The sequence below is a fragment of the Lepidochelys kempii genome, chromosome 15 (assembly GCF_965140265.1).
Source record: "Lepidochelys kempii isolate rLepKem1 chromosome 15, rLepKem1.hap2, whole genome shotgun sequence".
Lineage (NCBI taxonomy): Eukaryota > Metazoa > Chordata > Testudines > Cheloniidae > Lepidochelys > Lepidochelys kempii.
Genome location: NC_133270.1, coordinates 26,810,779 through 26,826,815, shown reverse-complemented (window position 1 = coordinate 26,826,815; position 16,037 = coordinate 26,810,779). Strand labels below are relative to the sequence as shown.

The window sequence follows — 16,037 nt, the reverse complement described above, 5'->3', positions numbered from 1 at the left end:
AGTGGGTCGCGACCCCATTTTAATGGGATTGCCAGGGCTGACTTGGACTTGGTGGGGCTCAGGGCCGAAGCCTGACGGATTCAGTGCTGGGCAGCAGGGCTCAGGTTACAGGCCTCCTGGCTGGGACTGAAGCCCTTGAGCTTCAGCTTTGACCCTTTCCCTGCCCAGGGCAGTGGGGCTTGGGTTTTGGCTTTGGCAGACTCAGGCTTCAGTTCCCCCTCCTGCGGTCTTGTAGTAATTTTTGTTGTCAGAAGGGGGCGCAGTGCAGTGAAGTTTGAGAACCCCTATCTAGATAGGTTTCAGAGTAACAGCCGTGTTAGTCTGTATTCGCAAAAAGAAAAGGAGGACTTGTGGCACCTTAGAGACTAACCAATTTATTAGAGCATAAGCTTTCGTGAGCTACAGCTGAAGAAGAAGTGAAGAAGTGAGCTGTAGCTCACGAAAGCTTATGCTCTAATAAATTGGTTAGTCTCTAAGGTGCCACAAGTCCTCCTTTTCTTTTTGCCTATCTAGATACATTCTCTAGTTTAAGTATGTTTTTTAATAAAGGGATGGGAATGAGAAGAGAGAACCTGAAAATATAGAGGATGGGGCAGATCCTCATCTAGTGTAAAATGTCATATCTTAGCAGAAGTCAATCGAACTGTGACAGTTTACCCCAGCTGGGGATCTGCTCCAGAATGTCTAATATAGAAGAAATGAGAAGGTGTGTATGGTGTGTTGGCTTCTTTGAGCTTGATTTCAACCAGGAACCATAAAATGTAATTATTTAAAGCTACAGTTAGATTTCGACTCCTTTTGCAAAGCTTCACAAGCAAGGACAATATCATTAGGTCCAGTACAATAAAAAAATAAATCCTTACCCTCAGATACACATTTAATGATGCATTTTTACATTTGTGAATACTCTATCTCTGGCAGCTGGTGTACAGGAACACTGACACTTATACAGTGATTGCCAGATCTGTCCATCCTTGCATACCGTCAGTCACTTGTCCTAAAAGTCTACATGCAACACCAGTGTTTTAATGGCGCATTTGACAAACATGAGTATCCTGTTTTATGGAATAGGCTGTGATATGAAGGCCAAAATAAGCACTAGAACAAGTAAGCCTGATTCAAACAGAGAGCAAGCCACTGATGCTAAAATTTGCTGAAATGTGACATTAATTTTATGTTAAAAAATATAGGAGTTAAGCTAACCATGCCTAATTAAATAAAAAATGTCTCTTTCCTCACCCATATCTCCCCCTGCTTCCTCCTCCCCCCCCCGCCCCCCTCCCCGCACACACACTAAAGATGGTGTCCATTGATGTTTCCCCCTGCCTTCCTTAGACTTTTTCAGGATGCAGAAGTGGGGACATCTTTTATTTTAATTTGGCCAAACGTCCAGCTAGCAGCAGGTTCCCCACCTTCCTTCACCCACAGGAATTCCTTTTAGTATCAATGGACTGTCTATGAAATATTCCAGTCAGGAATGACAAATGTTTGATAGTTATGAATCTGAAACTAAGAGAGGATTCTATGTGACTTCAGCTCATTAGATTCATTGTGGATTGCTAACTGTCTTACTGTCTTTGAGCTTGCGCTATTTATCAATACTCATTTCACTCCTCTCTCTTCCCTTTCCCACCCTTGCTTCCTTTGCTATATCTGTGTGTCTTTAATGGTAAGACTCAAGAAAGTCTATCCACGTTACAATAAATAAATTTTTTTTAAGTAGAGTTGTTGTACATATTTTTGGCTGCCTTTGTCCCTCAGTGTCTTGCTTTTGTTTTGTAAAATATTCAGCAGTATATATATTTCTATTTTTTACAACAAAAAAAAGTCAGTGCAAATTTAGTTCTTCTTTACTGTATTTTGCATTTCTCTCTCATGTTTCTAACATGTGGTTCTTGTTATCTTGCATTTTTAAAGCTTGCCCAGTAACACTTTAAGGTACTTGCTTCATTATTGGAATTTCTTATTTTTGTAGTAAGGGAAGAATCTGGGTAATTTGATGTGAAAAGGAATCCATATCCCACACAACTTTTTATATACTCTGCACAGAGTGTAATTTAACTTCTTATACAGGTGTTTTCTTTACAGCACTTGGAATTGTTGTATAAAACTCATACAATCCAACATCTATGTGCTACTTAAACTATTCAAGACTTGTTAGTAAATAGACATTTGTGGTATGAAGGGATGAATTTTGTATAACAGCACCCATCTTATTACCCGATGATCATGAGTATTTTCCAGCTGCTTTCTCTTGCAAGTCATTATATAAAGCTAATTCCAACTCAACATGCATCCTTCTAGTTTAACTAACCCTAATATTACCTCGTATTGCAGATGATATTGAAGATTAGAATATCAGATGAGTGAATTATCTGGTGATGCTGATAGGTGAATGTGATTCAGGCCTAAGTGAAAACGCTGCTTAAAGCAACACACCTAAAGTATTTGTAGGTTTTCCTTTTTGCACTTTTTAGAATGTGAGTGGGTCCATGACACTTCAAGATTTTCTTCCTAAAGACACTGCCCTCTAAATGATAAGGCAATGGTACATGAAAGGGATCTTTCTCTCCTCCTCTTGTTTTCTCTCCTTCATTCTGCTCCCCTCTTCTTTCTCCCTTGTGTTTTTATAAAATATAGAGTTATACACACACATAGAGTACTTATAAATGCATGCAATCTCTCCCCGTCTAAGTACAGTGTAATTTGCCCTCCTTTAGGTATCAGACCTCCCCAGTGCCCACATTATATTTACCCCTTTTACCAATACTAAAAAATGGTCAGCCATCCAGTCCTTCGCTGATTTTCATACAGAACATTTGTGTGATGTTTTGAGATAAAGATTTGATAAAGTTGAAATGTTGGACAATATTTTGATGCAAGCTTTTGATGCAAGTCCCCGAGGGCTCCCATCTTCCCTTCCACCTCTCCCTTCTGGGGAAAGACAAACCCCATGGTATTGGGTCCCTGTACATGAAGGGTTTGTGAGCAGCACCTCCACAACATATTTTCCCTTCTTCCAAATATACTGTGTGGTCAGGGCTCTATGGCTGGGGGGGAAGATCAGTGCAATATGTCATCAGCCCCCTCCCGCTACTCCCAAAAAACAGCGTGGGTTTCTCTGCAGACCTTGCTTTGTCTATCCAGTCTCACCACTCTACACAGCGTCCCCAGTTCAGCAAAGCATTTAAGCATGTGTTTAATTTAGAGCAGTGAGTAATCCCATTGAAAACCCATGACATTGCTCCCATGCTTAAAGTTAAGTACGTGCTTAAGTGTTTGCTGAATCAGTGCCAGTGAAAGCACTTAAGGGGAGACTCATTAAATGCTTTTTGTTAACAAAAGCCTAGGTTTGTATTAGTAGGAGAGATTCTTTACTCAACACTTCAATTTTGTGTTTCCGTGAAATTTACTTTCATTGTAAAAACAGGAACCTGAATGTTGTGAGGTGTGTACATCACTCTCCATAAACCCCAGATTCTCCACTTACTGCTTCCATTCATGAGTATAAGCATAATTTTAACAATGAAAGAATTACTTGTACGGTCATTGTTGCTTGATTTTTCTATTAATCCTGAGTCACTGACAGTATTGTATGTCATGGGCTGGATATCATGGGTCTCACTAACTGTAGATATCATGGATATTAAAAATCTCCATCTTGGGCCTTTCAGTTATACTATATCTAGTGTGCATTGTTCTGTAAGGACATACTGTAATACTGACCACTTGGATAGTCTTAATAGATTGCTAGTTTCGTTTGATTACTTGGCTGACAATCATTATGACATTCAATCTTCTTGAAGAATCTGCTCCTTCATGATTAAAACTTAAGTACTCCTCCAGTTAAATTACGTGGTCAGTTTTCTCAGAAGTATATAAAAAAAAGACTGTTAAGAACTTGGAAAAGATGGCCATGATTTTCAAAAAGGAGGTGCCTAATGTTAGGCTCCTAATTGCAAATTTAGACACCTAGAAAAGTGGTCTGATTTTCAAAAGCATGGTGCTCCTAGCAGTTCCTGTTGAAGGGGATCAGTGGAAGCTGATGGAGCATCCATGCTTTTGAAAATCAGACCACTTTTCTAGGTGCTTAAATGTGGGGTGTAAGAGTCTTATTCTGAGCACTCAATTTTGAAAATCATGGTTTGTCATGAAACTCTGCTACTTTCAAAACTAAAAGGTATTTTTGCAGCAGTAGCCCTCAGAGCACAAGTTCTCATTATATGGGTACATGAATTAATTGGGACACTTATGAATATTACAATACAAGACTTTATCAAATCCCTTAACGTTTTGGGATTTTATTCCTATTCTGGTCTGCTGTTATTGGCACTCTTTTTTCCCTTGCTATTGAGAAGATAAACTATTTCCTCAATGCTCAATCCACACGCTCAATCAGACCTCACCACTGTGGGGTTATTTGTTAAATATGGTACCCATGTGGTATCATTTTGCACCACCTTCCAACCCATTGGACTACTTTTTAAGTCATTTACTCAACGCATGAAAACAAATAGGAATGGAGTGCTTTTCAGACAGCCTACTCATTTATGAACTGTGCCATTTCCCATGTTGGGGTTTAAAAAGTCTACTTCTGTGTAGTAAAAGAACAATTTCTGAGTGGATTTCTGCTGAGACAGTAGCTATTGTTAAGGCCCAATAGTTCTCAAAATATATCTCTATGGAGAACATGACATTACTGAAATAAGTGAGGACCAGCTGATATTTCCACCATCATCCATGCTTTGCATGACAATTGTATAATGAGCTTTGCATGTACTTTTTGTTGCTTGTTAATAGTTATTCCAAGAAGTAACACAACTCTGAAGTTAGTTTTTTGTGGATCATTCTGTGCAACACGTTTTTTTGATTCTATATCTCCCCAATCTATTAACTTTTTTCTTTAAATTCAATGGATGCGATGATATGCAGATTCTGGCATGTGTCTACGTAGGTAAACTTTTTGTTTTGTTTCCACAGTAGTAAAATCCAAAATGATTTTGCAAATATAAAATCTCAGTGAAATATAGAACCGAAACATGCTTTTAAGAAAATTTTCTAATGATAGTTAATTTAAAATATTAAAATATGAAACCTAATTTTCTTGTTTCAGAGTAGGTTGATTTAAGCAATGTTAACTGAACAACTCTTCAGATGATTTCTGGAACTCTTTGACTTTCTTTTAGAGAATCCGTATTAAAAAAAGAAATAGATGAAGAGAGAGCTTCTTTACAGAAATCCATCAGTGTTACTAGTGCCTTGATCACAGAGAAAGATGAAGAACTGGAAAAACTCAGAAATGAGGTATCTTTTTAGAACCATAGTAGTCAAAACTGTAAGCTGTCATTGGCTTTTTTAAAACATTTTATTAATGAATTCTGGAACATACAGATTTTTCCAAAACTGGTCCCTAAAGTTGAGCTTCTAAATCATTCCTTTGGTGTCCCAATAGGTGGCTGATATTCAGAGGAGCTCAGCATCCACTGGCTTCCTTAGTTGTGGGTTCTCTCAGCACTTCTGAAAATTAGGCCACTTGTTTACGTAGGTGTCTAAATAGGGATATAAAATCATGCTTTGAGGGCTCGCTTTTGAAGAGCTTGTTGCTATTTCTGTCTTTACTTTTTTCAAATCAAAGTAGGTTTTAAACATTGTTTTTGTGTTTCAGTCACGTGTTTAATGGCTTATCTTTTTGGTGGTAATCTAGCATTTATTCTACTATAATAACATTCCCTCATTGCTTTTGGTTTTACTCCAAACTGCCTAAGCATTTCCAATTAATTATTGCAGATCACAGTGCTCCGTGGAGAAAATGCCTCTGCAAAAACCTTGCAGTCAGTAGTTCAATCATTGGAGTCTGATAAATTGAAACTTGAGCAAAAGGTGAAGAACCTGGAGCAGAAACTCAAAGAGAACAAGAAACAGCCGTCTTCTATAACTAGCTCCTCAGGTAACACAGACTGTCCATTTACTGTATCAGTGCTCCCACTCTGGTCTACTTGAGCATTTTCATACCTTTGCTGTTAACTGATCAATATTGCGTACCTGTAAACCAGACTATTAGCAGAGATCTTAATATGTTGAACTTCCTCTACTGAGATGGCTTTACCATTGTTCAATAGTCAAGTTGAAGACTTTGAATGAAGGAAATGGGACTAAATTAAAATCTTAAAATCTGATAACATTATTGATGTCACTAGTTGCTCCCACTTACATCAGTGATGAATTTGTCCTGAAATATCTACGTGAATCCATTTCAAATTCCTATCCCTATAAATGGTATATTTTTCCTGTGCAAAAGAGCATTTCTTAATGAAGTCTATTATGACTCCTGGAAACCTGTTTTCTCACACCAGGAAAAGAAATCAGACCTGGTCTTAGGACAGGACTGTGAGCCAGGACCCTTGTGAGTTCTAAACCCAGATTTTGTGTGGACTCCCTCTACTTTTTTCCAAGTCCCTTACAGTTTCTGCCTTGATTTCTCCATCTGTAAAATGGAGCGAATATTTGCCTCATAAGGAATTTTGTAAGGATTAGTTATTGCTTGCATATCACTTGAACACGTAATGTATGATATTGAAAGTACTTCTGTATAACATACCAGTGCTAAATATCAGATATATCAACATAAGTCACTTTATTGATGGCTTCTACTGACTAATTTCGAAATATATGGACATGAGGTTATCCCAGAGGGTAGAGAACTTACATGGTTTTGGTTTGTTATTGTATGTTTCATAATAAGGTTGCAGGATTTTTACATGTTGCTTTTTTTCTCTAAAAGGTGACACTGCTGCTAATCCTCTCCAAGAAGAAAAAGCAAAGGAGAGCCAGGTATTGGATCTGAAATATCAGCACTCTAAAGTAGAAACATACTTTTAGCAGCCTGGGCTTGAGTAAAATGTCTTCCCAAAGATAGCTTACTAGATCCTATCTAAATAGGGTTGTAATGGATTGATTTGTAACCCCTTCGTTCCTGATTCTCAGAGTAGATGAGGGAGAATATGAATGGCAGAGGGAAGAGGATGATGGAGGTGTGTGGCAGCTGTGGAAGTGGCCTTGGGGATGTGTAGCCAGGAAGGAACCAGGGCAAGAGGGTAGAGGCAGAAGAACAGGATGCTTTATGGCAAGTAAAGAGCCCCAGAAAGAATCCAGACCCGCTGTCTGGTCACAGGCGACAGCAACTGACGAGCCATCTGAGAAGAACTGGTAGGAAGGCGCATGCCTGGCTGGGAGGAGCTGCCAGAAAGGTTGTTGCTTATTGAGTGCACTCAGTAGATCAAGGAAGCTGTTTCTGATTGGGCCACATTAATGGCACATCAGATTAAGAGAATCAGTTAAAAGCTAAGGCCAGAATTTTCAACCCTAGATGCTAAAGCTAAGTCTTTAATCCCATGAGAATCTTGATGCTTGCTAACTCAGAAAAGCAGGTACCTATCTTCAGGCTCATGCAGTTGAAAACATTGGTCTTTGCTTCATTAACCTAGCTACAGAATTTCACTCAAACTGGGGTGGGGGAATTGCTCAGGTATAACGGAATAGTCTTGGTAAAAGGCTTATGGAAAAACTTGCACAAATGAGACGATGGTTATTACTTTAGCTAAAGAACCTGTAAAGTTATCCAGTTTACCATCCATGAGGATAGATGTTGCAGGAAACAAAAAATAGTGTGCATAACCATGAAACAATTTCGCCTGTTTAAAGATGAGTGGAATGTAATATGTAACGTGCACAAGTCCATGGGTCCGGATCTAATGCATCTGAGGGTGCTGAGGAAATTGGCTGAGGTGATTGCAGAGCCATTGGCCATTATCTTTGAAAACTTGTGGCGATCAGCAGAGGTCCTGGATGATTGGAAAAAGGCAAATATAGTGCCCATCTTTAAAAAAGGGAAGAAGGAGAACCTGGGGAACTAAGACCGGTCAGCCTCACTTCAGTCCCTGGAAAAATCATGGAACAGCTCCATTTTGAAGCACTTGGAGGAGAGGAAGGTGATTAGGAACAGTCAGCATGGATTCACCAAGGGCAAGTCATGCCTGACCAACCTGATTGCCTTCTTTGATGAGATAACTGGCCCTGTGGATATGGGGAAAGCGGTGGACACGATATATCTTGACTTTAGCAAAACTTTTGATATGATCTCCCACAGTATTCTTGCCAGCAAGTTAAAAAGGTATGGGTTGGATGAATGGACTATAAGGTGGATACAAAGCCGGCTAGATTGTCGGGCTCAACGGGTAGTGATCAAGGGCTCGATGTCTAGTTGGCAGCTGGTATCAAGCAGGGGTCGGTCCTGGGGACGGTTTTGTTCAACATCTTTATTAATGATCTGGATGATGGGATGGATTGCACCCTCAGCAAGTTCACGATGACACTAAGCTGCTGGGAGAGGTAGATATGCTGGAGGGTAGGGATAGGGTCCAGAGTGACCTAGACAAATTGGAGGATTGGGCCAAAAGAAATCTGATGAGGTTCAACAAGGACAAGTGCAGAGTCCTGCACTTAGGATGGAAGAATCCCGTGCATCGCTACAGGCTGGGGACTGACTGGCTAAGCAGCAGTTCTGCAGAAGAGGACCTGGGGATTACAGTGGACGAGAAGCTGGATATGAGTCAACAGTGTGCCCTTGTTGCCAAGAAGGCTAACGGCATATTGGGCTGCATTAGTCAGAGCATTGCCAGCAGATCGAGGGAAGTGATTATTCCCCTCTATTCAGCAATGGTGAGGCCACATCTGGAGTATTGCATCCAGTTTTGGGTCTCCCGCCACAGAAAGGATGTGGACAAATTGGAGAGAGTCCAGCGAAGTGTAATGAAAATGATCAGGTGGCTGGAGCTGAGGGAACTGGTTGTTTAGTCTGCAGAAGAGAGGAGTGAGGGGGGATTTGATAGCTGCTTTCAACTACCTGAAAGGGGGTTCCAAAGAGGATGGAGCTTGGCTGTTCTCAGTGGTGGCAGATGACAGAACAAGGAGCAATAGTCTCAAGTTGCAGTGCGGGAAGTTGGATACTAGGTTGGATATTAGGAGAAACTATTTCACTCAGAGGGTGGTGAAGCACTGGAATGGGTTACCTAGGGAGGTGGTGGAATATCCATCCTTAAAGGTTTTTAAGGCCCAGCTTGACAAAGCCCTGGCTGGGATGATTTAGTTGGTGTTGGTCCTGCTTCGAGCGGCGGGTTGGACTAGAGGATCTCCTGAGGTCTCTTCCAAACCCTAATCTTCTATGATTCTATGTTTATTTGATTAACAGTAAAGTCCTGGAATGGGGAATACCATTCTGTTTCCTAGTAACTGTTTCCTAGTGTGTGTATAGATTAGAAGCAGTGTCATTAACATTCTAACCTCTGGTTTCTCTTTCTGTTTTTTTCTCCTCATGTCCCTTGCTTTCATCCGCTGCTGGCAACATTTTCCTCCAATCAGCATATGGTTTGTTTCTGCTTTCTACACTTTTTTATTCGCTGCATTAATTTGCTACGTATTGCTTAGCTCATTTAGCTGCTTTCTATTCAGCTATGGGAAAACTCATTCTTTTATCAGGATGCTGTAAATGCCTGTAATCTGGTCTGGGGGTTCAGTCTACCTTTGAGGGGCCCAAGTTCAGAGATAACGCATGCTCTGTATTGTTCCATTGCCCCTTTAGGGCCCATTCACCTATTATACCCATGGTGTCTCACTAATAATCCGATGAAGTGAGCTGCTCACGAAAGCTTATGCTCAAATAAATTTGTTAGTCTCTAAGGTGCCACAAGTCCTCCTTTTCTTTTTGTTCTAAATATGTTACTCTTTGTTCTAAATCTCCCAGATTGACTTCCTGAATTCAGTAATAGTGGATCTTCAAAGGAAAAATGAAGAATTAAAGTTGAAGGTGGAAATGATGTCTGAAGCAGCTCTCAATGGCAATGAGGAGATAAACAATTATGACAGGTATTAATATTAAAGGAAAAGGTGTTTGGTTTGTGTTGTGCTGATTCCAGTATAAATCACTTCTGTCAGCCTGTGCAGCTGAAGCAGGTCAGCCTGACTGCTGACAGAGCGAGAGACCTGAGCCATGAAGTGCAAATGTGACTTGCCCATATCTCTGAGGTGGCTGGATCCAGACCTTTTCTGGTCCATCTCTAACTTCTAACTGGTAGCACATGCTCTTTCTCTGCAGCTCTGAAACAAACATCAGCATGTCCTAGTTATCAATTCCCAACAGTGACCCTGGCCCTCTACAAATTAGGAAAATACCCTCTACTCTTAGAAGCTGGTGTCTGAGTGCAAATGTGGAGGAACCAGTCCAGAACTCAGCGTTTTTTTTAAATTAATTGTGGTGTCATATCCCCTGTATCAGTGAAAAAAGAAACTATTTTTACCAGTTCATACAAATGCCTTTGAAATAGTGGATGTGTATTTGTGTAGATTAAAAAATGTAATGAATAATTTGTTTATTGGCTAGAGTGGGTATAATCACCATGTGAAGAATTTGAGCAACTGCAGAGCTACGGGGGAATCCAGAAGCTTTGCTGCCTTTTTTTGGCCGGGGGGAGCAATGATTCTCTTTGCTGCTTGTGATCCACTGATATATGCCTTGGTTTTAACCGTATTGGATGTTGTTATAAACTTTTATTTTTAAAAAAGTGTTTTTTTGGTGGAAGTTTATTATAATGTCCTTTGGGTTTGTTCTCCTTTAAGAGAATATCCAGCCTAACCTATACCAATTTTGATCTTGCAGCGAGGATGAAAATCAGTCAAAGAAAAAACCTCGCCTCTTCTGTGATATTTGCGACTGCTTTGATCTCCATGAAACTGAAGACTGTCCAACTCAGGCACAGGCATCAGATGACCCTCCCCATTCGACTTATCATGGCAGCAGAAAAGAAGAGCGCCCCTATTGTGAAATCTGTGAAGTGTTCGGGCACTGGACAACCAATTGCAATGACGACGAGACCTACTAATGCAATACAAGGCCAGGAAAACAAACTTTATTTGTATGCACTAATTGGACAGTTTACTCCACCAGCATTTGTGTGTACAGACATCAGGAAAAGGGACAGTGATTCTTGACACACACATCCTCGGTTTCAAACCTATAGATATTTTGATCTTTTATTCATAAATACCTTATTCCCCCCTTAATAAACTAAAGTGACGTATAAATAAATTATTTAATAATGACTTTTTGCCATTTATTCCCAACTTCTGGGTATGAACCATTTCGAACAAGAAATGTCCCCTACGCCATTAAATTTATTGATAGGAAAAATGTATAGGAACGAAGCATTATAGTTATGTTATAGCTTATTTAAATACCTTAAAATTATGCTGTTAATTTTCATATTTGCACTAAGACATTCTAAGGCTGCATTTGTATATTTAGATTTTTTTTAAGCTTTTGACACTGGAATGGGTTGAGAAATATTTCATCTTTATTTTCCTCTACTCATTAACTATTTTACTGTGCTCTTGATCAAAGAACTTGAGCTCTGTGCACTACCTGTAAACGTAGTGCCTTTCTTTCCATTGGACTACAGTATGACATTTTTAAAATCATGAAGCAGGTAAGAAAACATAAGCTACTGTGGGGAATTTTTAAAAACCTGTATGCTGTGCACACTTTATGTGACATCCATTTCAGCTTCTATAGAGTGTGTGTATATATACATATATATATTAAAATTATATTTTGGAAAAAACATGTCTTCTCATTCACGTTTTTAAATTTTATTAGAACTCATCACAGGACCTGTTTATGGGATAAACAGTACAACATGACTACTTCATTTGTTGACTTAAAAATATAAAACCACCTCAGTATTGGGAGATTTTTATTAACGTGTTTCCTGTGAAAAAAATCTTCCAGCACACTTGTATCCTCGAGCTTTCAGTAAAGTCCATAGGAAACTAAGCATTTATGCTAACTATTTCATGATATGGTTTCCCTGGTTTTTATTTTATTTTCAGATGGATGTAACATGGAAAATTCAACATTAATAATTGTGGATTTTCTTATAAGCAAAAACATAAGGAATGAAGAAATCTAAACCATCAAACACAACGTGGTCTAGCTTGTGTCACTCGTACTAATGTTGAGATGTACCATATTACATGGACAATTAAATTAGTTTCAGAGGGGCTATTCATATAGTAAGAAAACACTCAACATGAACCAGGGTGGACCCCACTGGGCCCTAAATCATTTATTCAGATGGCTTAAATCTATCTTCTTTTGAATGTCTTCTAGCATATGTAAAAAGAACTGAAACTATACTGTATCTTCCCTGCTACCTGTACAACATACAGTATAGTGTTTACTCTTTTCTATAACTGTATATAAGCCTTTGATGTATTTTTCTCAAGATTATCAACCAAGTATCTGGCACATGATATAAAGTAAATCTGTAATCATTTTAAATTTGGGGTAATGAATGTATTATAGTAATAGGAACAAAAGCAGGGAAATCAGTATTAATTTGAAGAATGAGTGTACTGTTTCTCCTTTATTAAATGGTTATTCTCTTGTCACCTTTGTCTTGCATTCTTGCTATTTCTCAGATTGTGCAGGGGCCCTTCTTGTTATTTAGAAATCAAAAAGAAATAGATAAATGGAAGAACTTTTCTAGTGACTGATGTCTGATGTTCCCAGAACCCTATCCACATCCCTGTACCTCCAAATCCCACAGGAAAAGAGCCCATCCATTATGGATTGTGTGGGATTATCCTACTAGAAAGGAAGTGATTGGGTAAGAAAAATTCCATTTGGGCTGCTGGGGACCCAAACAATGTGTGTTCTAGAGCCGATTATTTTTAATGAAGAAAGGCTGTCTGAGATTTACTTCTCATTCAAGGAGGATATGTTTTGGAAGGTCAAGAGGTGGCAGTGAAGCTTCTAAAATGTATAGTGGCTTTACATTCAAATGGATACGCAGGTCTATTTAAGACCAAAATTTAGGCTTTCTAAAAAAAATAATTTGCAAAACATAACTTTAATAGAAATGTTTACATATTATATATATTTTAAATTCCAGTGAAAACAGAGTCTCTGATGTGGATTTAAACACTGGGGCAGGTGCTGTATGTGCACAATGGAGCTCTGATCAGGGCCTCTGAACTACTGCACTACAAATAATTATTAACTTAGTACAGCTAACACAGTATCTTGACAGATTTGTACACTCTCAAAGGCATTTCCCCATCGGTTACATCTGGGTCATTTCCTTGTCTACCTGGTGTAGGGGAGGTTTGAAAGTTGTTGGTCAATAGCTAAACATTCACCATGGATTGTGCCAAAGCTTCTGCTGTTGCAGACAGAAATTGTGCCATGAAAACAACTCCCACTTGTCAGGAAATTCAATCTAGAATACAGCAGGATTGTAACACATGCTGTCCTGGTGTATTTTTTACCTGTTGAGCTTTGGGGCAGTAACAAACCTGGACAGGATGGGGAGAGACAGCAAGAATAAAGGGATGTGGCTACTGCCTGGCCAGCTGAGAGAGAGATTTGGTGGAGGGGGGGGGGGTGCGAAGAAGCATGCTTGAGTAGAAGGAGTTGTCAAAAGGCCTAAAACAGTGATACTCAGACTGAGGCTCAAGAGCCACAAGTGGCTTATCAATGTGTCTCCTGCAGCTCTTTGCAGCACATATTAAAACACTGTGTAATTTAATTATTAACCAATCAAGATGCTTTTACTATATTGTTAACCAATTGTAGTTGATAAAATGATCCTTGGTCAGTCATTTTGCTATGAGAATTATATAATATAAATATATAATATAAAAATAGTAAATGAAACAATCAGTTCACACTACTGTGGCTCTTTTGGGTAAGGTTGATCGCTAATTTGCTCCTGAACCACTGTCTGAGTATCCCTAGCCTGTAGCATCTTGAGCACTCTGCAATGCTTTTCTCAAGGAAGCAGTTTCTGATGGTTTACGTTAATGGCATGTCAGAATGAAAGGGTCAGTTAAGAGCTAGAGCCAGTGTTTTCAAACATGGAGGCTAATGTTAGGCCCTTAATCCAACAGGAATTGTGCTGCTTGCTACCTCAGCCACCTCTATGTAGTTGTCTAACTTTAGGCTCCCACAACTGAAGAAGACCCTAGCAGAGGGAGACCTGGCTGATAGGGACAGAAGATGAGGGGTCATATGCAACTGAGGCTTATGGTCACACGTAAGTTATTTGGCACAAGGGGGGCCCTCCTCTAAGCAAGTTAAGATGGGACATTAGGGAATATTCTAGGCAATGGACTCAGCTGGAACCACTCACCACCTCCAGAAACCTGCCCTATGAAGAAAGGTTAAAAAAACTGGACATACTTAATCTTCAGAAAAGAAGACTGAGAGGAGACCTGATAAGTCTAAGAACTGGTTTAAAGAGGATGGTGATCAATTGTTCTCCATGTCCACTGAAGTTAATCTCCAGCAATGGAAATTTAGGTTGGTATTGGAAAAAAAAATTCTAACTATAAGGATAGTTAAGCCCTGGAGTAGGCTTACAAGGAAGGTTGTGGAATCCTGATCATTGGAGGTTTTCAAGAACAGGTTAGCGCAGAGGTGGCCAATGTGAGCCTGAGAAGGAGCCAGAATTTACTAATGTACATTCCCAAAGAGCCACAGTAATACGTCATCAGCCCCCCATCAGTGCCTCCTGCCCACTGATAAGCACCTCCTTCTCCCGCCTGATCAGCTGTTCCATGGTGTGCTGGGGGAGGGAGGAGCAAGGGCAGGGCAAGCTCAAGGGAGGGGACAGGAATGGGTGGAGTGGGGGCAGAGCCAGGGGTTGAGCAGTGAGCACTCCCCAGCACATTGGAAATTTGGCGCCTGTAGCTCCAGCCCCGCAGTCGGTGCCTATACTAGGAGCCGCATATTAACTTCTGAAGGAGCTGCATGTGGCTCTGGAGCCACAGGTTGGCTACCCTTGGGTTAGCCAAACACCTGTCAGGGAAGATCTAGGTTTACTTGGTCCTACCTCAGTGCAGGGGGATGGACTAGATGACCTCTTGAGGTCCTTTCCAGCCCTACATTTCTATGATTCTATGGCTGGAACTTGCCAATCACAGATTTATTATTTATGGATCACCAAGCCACGGCTAAAACAGCTTTTTCCACATTACCTCCAGCACTGCTCATAACACACTACAAGGCTTTTAGTTCTGTCTCCAATGTTTACTGAAAAGCAACAGAGACCCAGCTTTATCAACTCCTACTCTAGTGCAAAATTTTAACTCTATAAGGGCTAGAGACTTATACCAGTAATGAAATGAGATATAGCAGCATGGCTGGCACTTGGGGGGGTGATTTTTTTTTTAACAAGACCTTGTCTTCATTGAAATGGGTTTGCTGGTATAACTGTCCCTGTGCGGACACAGCTAATACTGGCAAACAAAAGAATATTTCCCCAGTATAACTGGGTATTTCTAAACTAGAAATTCTTCAGTCGACCTACTGATGGTGACAGTGGGGCTTAGGTCACCTTAATTACACCCCATAAGCAGTGACGTTTTTACAGCCCTGACCTACCTTTGTAGCAGGGACCAGCCCTCTGTGTCTACAATTTTTGCCAGCCCTAGCTACATAGGGTAGGGCTGCGATTTCAGTCACGCTCTGAGGTGAGGTGGCCAGGGTGGCAACCTATTTAACCATAGACCAGCCCTAAGATAGAGATTCCAGTAAGAACCCCTCCCACCATGGCAGGGTGACCGGCCAGCAAGTGTGAAAAATCGGGACGTAATGGGGGGTAACAGTCACCTATATCAGACAAAGCCCCAAATATTGGGGCAATAAAATTGGGACATCCGGTCCCCCTACCCCACGGGTGCTGTTACCCCAGTAACTCTCCCTCCTCAGTGCAGGTGCTGTTACCCCAGTACCCCACCCCCGGGGCAGATGCCGTTACCCCAGTATCCCTTCCCCCCCCCGGGGGCCAGTGACGTTACCCCAGTGGCCCCCGCGGGGGCAGCGGCCGTTATCCCAATATCCCCTCCAAGGCAAGGTGACGTTACCCCAATATTCCGCCCCCCGGGGCAGCGGCCATTACCCCAATATTCTCCCCCCCGGAGCA

The 16,037-nt window shown here is 40.6% G+C and overlaps 1 protein-coding gene across 21 annotated transcripts in view; it reads left to right on the top strand.

Moving 5' to 3' along the window:
* CLIP1 (CAP-Gly domain containing linker protein 1) overlaps positions 1-12,501 on the top strand; it is a 120,880-nt gene extending 108,379 nt beyond the window's left edge. For 11 of the 21 annotated variants that reach the window (XM_073313331.1, XM_073313327.1, XM_073313342.1 and 8 more), the window contains 6 exons: positions 1,918-1,938; positions 5,187-5,304; positions 5,788-5,947; positions 6,782-6,831; positions 9,800-9,921; positions 10,712-12,501. In XM_073313331.1, the coding sequence (XP_073169432.1) occupies positions 1,918-1,938; positions 5,187-5,304; positions 5,788-5,947; positions 6,782-6,831; positions 9,800-9,921; positions 10,712-10,934 (694 nt within the window). In that variant the 3' untranslated portion in view covers positions 10,935-12,501. Of the gene's footprint in view, positions 1-1,674; positions 1,769-1,917; positions 1,939-5,186; positions 5,305-5,452; positions 5,542-5,787; positions 5,948-6,781; positions 6,832-7,701; positions 9,408-9,799; positions 9,922-10,711 lie in introns of those variants that run through there. The other 10 variants (XM_073313343.1, XM_073313341.1, XM_073313340.1 and 7 more) reach the window with 6 other exon arrangements.
* Positions 12,502-16,037: the final 3,536 nt, after the last annotated feature.